The 12,432-nt window shown below is 33.1% G+C and overlaps 1 protein-coding gene across 1 annotated transcript; it reads left to right on the forward strand.

The window, feature by feature from the left end:
• Positions 1-11,888, forward strand: LOC112015506 (ABC transporter G family member 28). Its single transcript, XM_024047908.2, is given in 15 exon segments — positions 1-399; positions 675-751; positions 1,811-2,086; positions 3,810-3,873; positions 3,968-4,114; positions 4,321-4,355; positions 4,789-4,862; positions 5,360-5,606; positions 5,609-6,284; positions 8,178-8,474; positions 9,174-9,665; positions 9,966-10,114; positions 10,506-10,795; positions 10,999-11,132; positions 11,226-11,888. Coding segments are annotated over 15 exon segments (3,387 nt in total). The 5' UTR covers positions 1-127; the 3' UTR covers positions 11,383-11,888.
• Positions 11,889-12,432: the final 544 nt, after the last annotated feature.

The raw sequence follows: 12,432 nt of genomic DNA on the forward strand, positions 1-12,432 counted from the left end.
AAAAAAAAAAAAAAACCCATCCTTTTCCAAATCCCAATCTCTCAACTCTCCTTCTCTTCCTTCCTCTTTCGATCGATCTCATCCCATTGCCTGCATTGTTGATCATTGTTGTTCTTTTCTTGTGACAATGAGCAGAGAGAAGAAAGCTAACGCGTATCACTGCTATCTCTCTGTTCGGGCCTTCTTCCTCGTGGTTATCCTCATTTTCTTGACTTTCTTAATGCGCGTGGACTGTGCTGCCGATGACGGCACCGACGACTACGGCGACGGCACCACCAACTACGACAGTCCCGCCGCCCAGGAGTTATTGTCGGAGCTCGTCTACAACAGCTTTTCTAATTACACCTCCATCTTCAAAGACGACATCTCCAGAGACTATGGTTTCTGCATTACCGACGTGTGAGTTACCACCACGTTCGTGTCTCTTTGTTGTAATTATATTCTTACGTTGTTGTTTTATGTTTGTTCGTTTGTAGGGAAAAGTCTTTTTTCTTCAAATAATATATCTGTTTCTAAAAATCAATGGGTGTCTTAGTCTGATAATATCATGACACAAAAAAGAAAAAGAAAAAGATATATCTATCTTAGATTAAATGATTAGTTTTACATATTCCTAATACTTTAAGTTTTTGGGATAATCAGTAATTTTATTAATTATTTGGTTTGTTTGGCAGGGATTCTGATTGGAATGGAGCTTTCAATTTCTCCAAAAACTCGAATTTCATTTCTGCTTGTGCTAGAAAGACCAGAGGTAATATACCCTTCCCTAAAGATATATGATTAAATCCAATAAACTTGCAAAATCCAACAAGTACCATGCAGTCTTGCTTGTTAATTTTGGTTTTCTAATACATTTGATGTGGCCAACCCCAAAAATTTTGAGGACCAAGACTTTGTTGTTGTTGTATATATTAGTTATTTCACGTATTTAATTTGGTAAGAAAGAGAATTTGGTAATTACCCTTGAGAACTTGTGGAGAAATTCGTGTGACTTCTGAAAAATGAAATAGATTTAATTTTTCAGGTGATAAATTCTGCTTTATAATTTCATAATTGTAAACAAAATTTGGGTAGGGTGGGGTGAGCATTGGTTATGGCAACAAGAAAATTAATTCAGCCAGTGAAGAGTTGCAACAAGTAAACAAGACTCACATATACACAACATATTACTCAAGATTCTACCTTGTGTAGCAAAGTATAATGTTTCTTATTTGTTAAATTGTGTCTTTGAAGGATGTGGTCTTGATGTTTGCTTGTTTGTCCTATGATATGGCTACCATGTTTTTTTTTTTTTTAGTTTGATGGTATCATTAGATCCTTTGTCCTACATTTGCAGCTGTCAATTGGATAAACAGCTTTGCTGATTTTTCTTGCAAATATGTTGTGAATTGGATGTATCTCATGACACATAATCGCAATAAGTATAGAAGCTACAAAGATATTTCAAAAAGTCAGAGAGAAGTTTTACGTTTAATAATTGGCGTAAATAAGATTAGTAGATGCATGCTTAGTTTACTACGGTTGCAAAGAGTATATAAAGCAGAAAGAGATTAAAAGAAGAAATAGAAGTATTTAATTTAATAACTGATAAATATAAGACTAGTTTATGCGGACTTTGTGTACTTTTTATATTCTTAGACATACAGATAACATTAAGCTTGATATAGCACTAATATGGTATAAAAAACATAATTTTCATTCTGTTATGCTGTGAACAACCCTTTTTTTTTTCATTTAATTCTCAAATACTGCAATTCTCATTATGATACATTTTTCTACACATCTGATGATATTTTTGGTGGATCAATAGGAGATCTAACAAAGCGATTGTGCACAGCAGCAGAAGTAAAGTTCTACTTTAGCAGTTTCTTAACAACTACATCAACAAAGCAAACCAATTACTTGAAACCTAACAAGAACTGTAATTTAACCTCATGGATTTCTGGGTGTGAGCCTGGATGGGCTTGTAGTGCTGGTTCTAAAAAAGTTGACCTCAAAAATGGGAAGGACATGCCTGCTAGGACTACTAATTGTTCGGCTTGTTGTGAGGGATTTTTCTGTCCTAATGGTCTTACTTGCATGATACGTAAGTATATGAAAATCCATCAAATGATCATGTCATTAACAATGTAGCATTTTGCATTTGCAATCATGATATTCTCATTTTCCTTATTTAAAAAAAAAAAAAAAAAATACAATTTAAAGAATTAATTAACTCTCCATTTATACCTTTTTTCACTACTTTAAGCCAGTGTTGTGACCAAATGTAGATTCTTAATACTTGTATAATCTCAGTTATTTCACACAGCATTTATTTTATACTCTCCATGCCCTTTTAAGATTTGTGCTTTATTACTAATCTCAGATTGGAGTGCTACTTTAATTAAAAAGACAATTTTTATATAATGCCCATATGTTATTTGCAAAGAAATGTCTGATAGAAATGTCTAAACTTGTAAAGTCTATAAATATCTCCCTGATATTTGCATTATCTTAGTCATCTCATATAAAGGTGAGTGCTACACTTGCTGAGTATAATGGTGTTCTTGTCATTATAAATCGTTCTACAAGAATCTATATGAATTATGACCCACTAAGCAATAAGCTAGAGGGGTGGCACACATGAAGCACAAGTTGTGCCATTGTTCTTTTACAATTTTTATATTCTTCCTTTGCTGGTAAGATGAGTAACTGATCATAAACACTAATAAATAAATGAGAACTTTCCAAACACTGTAAGCTTCTTATTACTACTATGAATTAAAATTTAAACAGTGCACTTTCTGTTACAGTTTTTGTGTGGTTTTTTAGGTCCTCATACTGAAATTTGTCTGGCTATAAATAGTCCCGATTCTTAATGCTTCATGTGAGTACTCTCAAATAACTGTCATATTATATATGTGTGTGTATGCGCGCACTCTTGTGTTAAAGAAGTCAATTAAGTAGCCTTTGGATTGTTCAACTTGACAACGACATCTAGATTTTTAGATTTAATAGTGGGTATGTGCAGATTTAATCTTCATGTTATTATTCACAGAAAGACATACTAGGAAAGTCAACGCTTCCTAATCCTTGATGTTTATAGTGAATGCTCCTAAAGCCTTGGGGCAATTCAGCTATCTAGCTGGCATACTTCATTAATTAAATTCTTTAGTCTTAGAATTTCAAGTTCTAATCAAACTCCAGTCTTTTCCTCCCTTGATCTGCTTCCTCCATACGTTGTTTTGCTCTACTTATTTTTCAGACTCACCACAATCTTTGGAGCAAATTTGACCTTCAGTATATATTTCAAGTATCATCAACTTTCAGAACTGCATTTATGTCCTTAAAAGTGGAGAAATCTGGTATCCCTTTCTATATCCTGACAAAATAGTTGGGAAGGAAGAAAATTTTGTTGGCAGAAAAGATGGGGAATTGCAAGTTTATCTTTAAGCAAGAAAAGTCAAATGTGAATTTTCCTCAAGTTCAACCTCAAGAAACATCTGTTATCTTCTTAGTTAATCTTGTTATTGCAAAGCTTGACGATCTCAATAATTTGGATGCTGACTGCAAAAGCTTTTGGTCATCTATCCAATTTCGGTTCCAAAGATCTTACTCTTCCTTAGGCTAACACAAAGGAGAGAGGCCATGAAACATCTAAGAATATAATTAGCAAAAGGAGCCGACAATAGGATGCATCACTGCACTTGTTTGTGGATTCCAAATCATGCATAATCTAGTGGAATGTAAGATTCAGTATCCTATGTTCTTGAGGCAGTTGAATATCACTAACTTCATTTCTTTATTTCCACTTCGTATTTTTATTGAAGCTTGCCCATTGGGCGCTTACTGCCCAGCTGCAAAACTCAATAAATCTACTGGTGTTTGTGAACCGTAAGTTCATACTTTAACTTTGTTTGTTTGTTTTTATTTTTTTTATTTTCTGCTTTAGCACACATTAATATTTATTAGCAGAAATATTCTGCAGATACCGATATCAGTTGTCTCCTGGGAAGCCAAATCATACTTGTGGTGGAGCAGATAATTGGGCTGATATCTTGAGTAGTGGCGAGGTATTCTGTCCAGCAGGATCATACTGTCCATCTACTGTCCAAAAACTTCCTTGCCGTAAAGGGTATTGATAATTATCCCAGAACTTCTTGTTTGTCCTCAGATTTGAGAGTTGAAATGTTATTGAATGGTTGCGTGTTACTTTTGCTGTCAATTAATTGGTTCTTTGTTCTCTTTTGTTCTTTTTCCCCCTTCTCTTGATAATGTCCAATGATTACCTGTTGCTTACTTCTTAATTACTATGGCTATTATATTTACATTTTATTGCAGACATTATTGCAGGGCAGGTTCAACATCTGAACAAAGTAAGTTCCTTCCTTAGATCAATGAAAGTCCTATTTTATCATGTACTTATACAGAATTTGGATATCTAAAATCAGAGGAAAGCTAAGTAACAAGGTCTTAGGTGTGAATTACGCTTCCAAAACAAGTATTATGACTCATACAAACCTTAAAAGAAAGGCAACATGGGTGCTGCTGTCAGTATGAGCATCTAGGCGATAGTGCTATTGTAGAAGTTTCCTGCCCAATGAGTCAACGACTGATAAAAAATGATAGCTCATCAAACATTTAACATCTAGATTAACTTGGCAGGATATTTATGTTTAATATCTATGTTCAGATCTCTATGCTGAATCAACCATTGCCATCATATATCTATTTATAATGAGTTTTTGTTTTGAGTTTTAATCATAATTAAAACAAAATATAAATATAACCCCTTTTATGCACTTGCAGAATGTTTGAAGTTCACAACTTGTGAGGCAAAATCAGAAAATCAGAATATAAGTGCATATGGTGTCATGTTTTTTGTAAGTGAGCTCTACTTTATTATTACTGTTATTTTTTTCATGCTTTTTAAATAGTTTTTTTTTTTTTTTTTTTTTCAAGTTTTTTATCCTCCGTTGGATGCTAACATGGGTTGTTTGTGCGCACACTGCACTCATTGCCATACAAGAATCCTTGTTAGCATGTGCACAAGAAGATACATATAAGTGTTCATTTTCTTATCCAATGTTCAATTTTGGGTTATTGCTCCAACCAAATTATGTCCTGCTGAAATGGAGTTCTTGTGTTCTAGCAGTCCTTTCACTTGGGAGGGATGTTCAGTGGCCATGTTGTTCAGTGGCAATGTCCATAAAAATAAATTTTGATGTCTTAAGTTATAAATATTCAATATTTATATTTTTCTTAATCTTAAATTTCATGATTAAAAAAATTATTTTCTTTAATTTCTGCTCAGCGTGCTTTTTATATAATATTGAAGGGACTACATCAGAACTGACCTGCCCTTCACTTGTGAATATAGGCTGGATTAAGTATCCTTCTTCTCCTTATATATAACTGCTCTGACCAAGTTCTTGCAACTCGAGAAAAAAGACTTGCAAAATCAAGGGAAAAGGCAGTTCAAAGTGTAAGAGAAACAGCACAAGCACGTGAAAAATGGAAATCTGCAAAAGATATTGCTAAGAAGCATGCTATTGGATTGCAATCACAATTTTCCCGTACATTTTCTCGCAGAAAATCTTTACGCTATTCAGAGCAGCTAAAAGGTGGGGTCAGGCTAAACCTGGATCAGATGCTGCCTTGCCATCTATGCCATTGAATTCTCCTGATGCATCACAGGAAATACCTGTAGCATCAAAAGGAAAGAAAAAGGACAAAAGCGACCTCACAAAGATAATAAATTCTATTGAAAACGATCCTGATAGCAATGAAGGCTTCAATCTGGAGATAGGAGATAAAAATATCAAAAAGCATGCACCAAAGGGTAAGCAGTTGCATACTCAGAGCCAAATGTTCAGGTATGCATATGGTCAAATTGAAAAGGAAAAGGCTTTACAAGAGCAACATAAGAATTTGACCTTCTCTGGAGTTATTTCAATGGCTAGCGATATTGAAATTAGGAAGAGGCCTATAATTGAGGTAGCTTTCAAAGATTTAACCCTCACTTTGAAAGGTAAAAAAAAACATCTCTTGAGGTGTGTGACTGGGAAAATATTACCTGGCCGAGTTTCAGCTGTCATGGGCCCTTCTGGAGCTGGGAAAACAACATTTCTTTCAGCTTTGGCTGGAAAAGCAACTGGGTGCACCATGACTGGTATGATTCTCATAAATGGAAAGGTTGAATCAATCTACTCATACAAGAAAATCATTGGTTTTGTGCCACAAGATGATATTGTGCACGGAAACTTGACAGTGGAAGAGAATCTGTGGTTTAGTGCAAGATGCAGGTACAACACATTTAGTTCCTGTAGAGTATTTGCATTGATTGAGTATATGTGATGCTACAAATATGATCTTATTGTGATAATGCATTCTGACCACCATGCTTTTGTTCGGATTAAGTAGTTATTGGTTTCTTTGTTGTTGGTTATCTTATTTTGCCTCAGGAACAACTTGTCCTGTTATATTAACTAGTTGAGTTTCTACACAATGTTCAGTGCAATTTATTATTAATTTTCTCAAATATTTTAATAAGTTGTACCAAAAATCTTGTAATTTAACTAATTGATACCTCAATTTCCAATAGAAACATTCAGGGTTCACATCCCCACCCCAACTATCGATGTATAAAAAAGATATTTCAATAATTTCATTGTAAAAATTGTAATCTTTAGTTATTTATTTATAGACAAAATAGAAATACACTAAGAGTAGTATAGTGATTTGATCATATTATATATATATATATATGTGTGTGTGTGTGTGGTTTGTGTTTTTTTTTTTTTTTTTTTTTTTTTCACAAATTGAAAATTACATGATATAGTAGCTAATATAGATAGACATGTTTCATATGCCTACTAAAAAAAATGCATATATCTTTCAATTATTTTTTTTACATTCTTGATTGTGTGTTACTAAAAATTTCCTCCCTTTTTGTTGAACGTGGTTTCAATGTTGCAAAAACAATTAAATTTGAGTAAAAATGCTATATTTCAGATCAATTTTTCTTACATAAAAAAACCAATTGTTTCTCATATAAATCTTAGAAAAATGCTATTAAAATATCATTTTACTTAAAATAATCAATATAACAAAATAAACGTATGATTATATTAGTAATCTTTCTAATTATATATAATACATACAATAGTGTTAGTTCCATACGCACAAAGGAGTTAGAAAATTTAAAAGATTAAGATTAATTTTAGTGAATTCACAAATATTTAATTTTTTTATGGCTTTTGTGACAATTGTTGTCAAAGTAACTAAACATGAGTAAGAATGTCATATTCTAAATTTATTATTATTATTCCAACTAAAAATTGTTTTCTCTATAGAGTTTATAAAAATAATCATATAAATTCATTTAATATAAATAATTAATGCACAACAATGGATAATTAATATATACATTTATCTATTGGCTAATTCAATGAACTAATATTTTAATATAAATGCAAACTTTGTAGAAGTAGAAAACTAAATAAAGAGAACTTTAAAGAATGCGTCATATGGTTGTCTCTGTTTTTATATATATATATATATATTGATTTCTAATTAATAAGCCAACCTGTGCATTTAATCATTTTCTTATTGTCAATATGTATTTTGAATTAGTAAATAAAACTGTAAAATATGTAAGGGAGTTAGTTGGTAAATCTTGGTTCAGAAAAGCAAAAAAGACTTAATCAGTGAACTTTTTGAACTTCGTTTTTGTAATATAGATCATTTTTCTTTGGTAAGGATTTTCATCATTTTGAAATCCAGCCATTTCACTTATATTGTTTTTGTTCCCCTGTTCTTTCCCTTCATATTTGCATAGTTTGTATCCTTCATAACTGTGAAATCTTTTTGAACGTGCTTTGTTTTTTTTTTTTTTTAAATCTTCAATCTGCATTAGACAATGGCTTCAACCTTCCCTTTATATGAAATTCAATCATGATTTCAGAGCTTGATTCATGTAAGATATAATAGAAATCACCAATATGAGTTGCTTTTCTTTGAAATATCACCATTATGGCTGAATCATATGTATGTAATTTCACCAAGAAAAATGCTGATATTTCATATTTTTTTTTACTCGCTTTGATCATAAAGCACAAACACAAGCTCAGAAAAATGTGTTGGCACTGACAGTGGTTTTTTTTTCCTCCCTCTTAATGTATCTCTGGTTATCATAGACTCTCAGCTGATCTGCCCAAAGCAGAAAAGGTTCTAGTTGTTGAAAGAGTCATTGAGTCCTTGGGGCTGCAAACTGTGCGAGATTCTCTTGTTGGTACAGTGGAGAAACGAGGAATCTCTGGTGGTCAAAGGAAACGAGTAAATGTTGGGCTGGAAATGGTCATGGAACCTTCACTTTTGATTTTAGATGAACCCACATCTGGTTTAGACAGTTCGTCTTCTCAGTTACTACTTAGAGCACTCAGACGTGAGGCTCTTGAAGGAGTAAATATTTGCATGGTCATCCACCAGCCAAGGTACCTTTACTCTTGAGGATTACAAGAGCACTATATACAATTTTAGAACTGTACTTCTCTCATTCTTTCTCGTGTGTTTTACTGAGTTGGGATAAGGGTCTATTAAGATGACTCAGAGTTTAGTTTGCTGCATCTTCTTTTATTTTGTTCTAAGGAAATTGAGGGGTTAACAACAATATTGCATTATAGACCAGGGTCATTCTTTTATGCCAAAAAGAAAGGTATCCCTATTTTTTTTCTATACTCAAAACTCTTGTAATAACTTAAATGTAAAATTAATTGTTTAGAGATAATTACAGGTTAGAGGACATGAGGCCCATTAGAGAAACTGTAATTTTTCTTTACTTTTTTATATTATATGTCTTTGAATTATCCTTTTGTCGCACAGCTTCTCGTTTTGCTATTGCTGCTCCCTTTTGTTTTTGTTTTAATATAATTTCAACTACTCTAAATCCTTGATTCTATTTGTTTCAGTTGAGTTGAATAGACAGATATAGCATTGCTTTGCCTTTTGCTATTTCTACTGCCTTTTTAAAAAATATATGTATAATTTCAACTACTTTAAATATTTGATTCTATCTGTTTCACATGATTTGAATTGACATATATAGAAAGAAAGAACATAATTTAAAGCGGTTATATACTGGAAAGCAATTAGCACGTACCTGAATGTAATGTTTTATATTTTGTGTGCTTCAGTTACTCCTTGTTCAGGATGTTTGATGATTTGATACTTCTAGCTAAAGGCGGTCTTACGGTGTATCATGGACCAGTAAAAAAATTGGAAGAGTACTTTGCCAGTCTTGGGATAACTGTCCCTGAGCGTGTTAACCCTCCAGACTACTTCATTGACATTCTGGAGGGCATAGTAAAACTAAGCTCAAGCACTGGGGTAACTTACAAAGAACTTCCTGTTAGATGGATGCTTCATAATGGATACCCAGTTCCCATGGATATGCTACAGATTGTTGATGAAATGGCAGCAGCAAATGGTGAAAATTCTAGTCCTGGACCAATAGTTTCTAATGCTGAATCTGATTCACGGTCTTTTGCTGGAGAATTTTGGCAGGATGTGAAGTTTAGTGTTGAGTTAAAAAAGGACAATATACAGCATAATTTCTTAAAGTCCAATGACCTATCTGACAGGAAAACCCCTAGTGTATTCCAGCAATACAGACACTTTCTTGGGAGGTAAATGCCAAATGTCTTCTTTTGTGTTTTTGGCCCTTAGATGCACATAATCATCCCATTTATCTTCAGTGATTAACTATCTAGACTTTTGCTCTATTCTGTACTTCTTTTTCTATCTTTCTACTAGTGTTAAAAACTTGGGACTTGTGTTTGTAGGGTGAAATTTTTTTAATGTGGGAGTATTGAGTTTATGTTTCTCTGGAGAAAAAGAAATTAGTTTCTTGGGCTTCTCAGTTCCATCAATATTGTGTTTTGTCTACTAATTCAAAGTTAATGTTAGATGATGCGCTCTTTTGGCAGGGTTGGTAAACAGCGGCTACGAGAAGCAAGGACAATTGCTGTGGATTTCTTAATTTTATTACTGGCTGGAATCTGCTTAGGTACACTTGCTAAAGTGAGCGACGAAACTTTTGGATCGCTTGGTTATACGTACACAGTCATAGCAGTTTGTAAGTTAAATCTTTCAAATTATCGACCATGCAATTATTTTTTTAAATTGCTCCCTCAAAGCTGAGGACACATCATTTGGGATGACTCATGAATCATTTCGCTGCAATCAGGAGCCTATTGCTTTTTATGTCAAATTTTCATCAAAGCATAAAATGCCCTGAAAAAAGGGAATCAAGCACAATCCATTTGATTATCAAAAGACCAATTTTTTATTATTTTTTTAAAGGGAAAAAGTATTAGAATCTTGAAGATGTTTTCATTTGAAATTTTTATATGGGTTTCCCTATTGGAGTCTCAGCATCATCTTTTTCTTCTTTTGGTCTGGATGAAGTGATCTCAATAACACATTTTATTTCTAACCCGTCCAAATCTTGATCAACTTTTTTTCAGCTCTTCTTTGCAAGATTTCGGCTTTGAGATCGTTTGCATTGGATAAGTTGCATTACTGGAGAGAGAGTGCTTCTGGCATTAGTAGCTTAGCTTACTTTCTCTCGAAAGATACAATTGACCATTTCAATACACTCGTCAAGCCTCTTGTTTATCTCTCTATGTTCTATTTCTTCAACAATCCTAGATCATCTGTCCTGGACAACTACATTATTTTGGTTTGTCTGGTTTACTGTGTGACTGGTATAGCTTACTCATTCGCCATCTTTCTTGAACCCGGTCCAGCACAATTGGTGAGCATTTATATTTTTCACATGGGTAAACAATTTGCTTCCTAACCTGCAAAATTTGTATGTATGTTTGTGTGCATGTGTACACACACACACACACACACACATATATGTATAATGTTTGTATCATATAAATAAATGCTCTTATTGGAAGTATATATCCTCTTATATTAAGACAAAAGCCACTTTTTTTTTTTGTTATGCAGTGGTCAGTGCTTCTTCCAGTTGTTTTGACTCTCATAGCAACCAATAAAAATGATAACAAAATTGTGGATGCTATTGCTGACATATGCTACACAAAGTGGGCTTTGGAAGCATTTGTAATAGCAAATGCAAAAAGGTTTGGCCTAACAATCCTTCTCAGTATGTAGTGATCTCTTCTAGATGTCATAAGTTGATAATGTTTTGCCTTTTGATTTTGTTATGCTTTCAGATATTCTGGAGTGTGGCTAATAACACGCTGTGGTTCACTTATGACAAGTGGCTATGATCTCAATCATTGGTATCGTTGTTTGGCCTTCCTCATCCTTACTGGAATACTATTTCGCGCTATTGCATTCTTTTTTATGGTAACCTTCCAAAAGAAGTAAGAAGCAATGACGTTCTTTGGAATAAGCATCAGATAACTTTGTGCCAATGGCCACAGTAATGCATCTTTTTCACCCATTCTATGGCAGAATACCATACCAAAACTATTGCCTTAGTAGAAACTCCCATAGACCTTGCAGACTATTAGAAAATGACAGAAGATTCACTATGGGGTCAGGTCCTCTCAGAAACCATTAGACAGTAATTATTTCAGGGACATTCTGATCCTTACCACACAACTGTAGTTGTGGACAAATGTTGCATGTAACCTGATTTAAAGTAGCTGCTCCTAGCACGGTTGTGCTAGTGTGCTGTATGCTGTTGTTATATGACTATTTGCCTTTGATTGTCTTAAGCAGAGTTTGTATTCTCCAATTACAAGAACACTCAACAATTGTTAAGTATTAGGATTAGTGAAAATAAGTAGGTGAACATAAAAACATTCGGTTCATTATGTTGAACATAATTTGTCTATCAGAATGAAAATAGATATTTCATGTGCTCATAACTCTGTTGTACATTAGTGCAATGCTGAATCCAGTTTCGATGAATACATGAACCTAACCATATGAGTGATAATCCAGTTGCTTTCATATAAACAACACTGAGAATGGTTTCTTGTTCTTAATCTAATATCCTCAACATAGTGTGTTTGTGTTGGGTTGACATGCAATAAAAACAAATGTCCATTAAATATACAGAATAGAATATAAGCAATACTTTTCTCAAAAAAAAAAAAAAAAAAAAGAATATAAGCAATACATCAATGTTTCATTCAGTTCAACGTTTTAAAAATCATATAAGTTTTGTATAAAAAAATGTAGATTAAATTATGTGCAGATATATTACAATTTTTGATGAAGTACTTGGCACGAAAGAATGACTATATTTTTGGTATGTTAAAATAATTCAGTAAAATTTTGTTAAAAAGGAAAAAATTTTCCTTCAAACCATGTGGGATTTAAATGATCCTTGTAAAAAAAAATTAACGTAAGTGTTTTTTTTTTCTTCGTTTATAACGAGTGGGGAAGCAAATTTTTTTTTTTTTTTTG

The sequence above is a fragment of the Quercus suber genome, unplaced genomic scaffold (genome assembly GCF_002906115.3).
Source record: "Quercus suber isolate HL8 unplaced genomic scaffold, Cork oak 2.0 scaffold_168, whole genome shotgun sequence".
NCBI lineage: Eukaryota > Viridiplantae > Streptophyta > Magnoliopsida > Fagales > Fagaceae > Quercus > Quercus suber.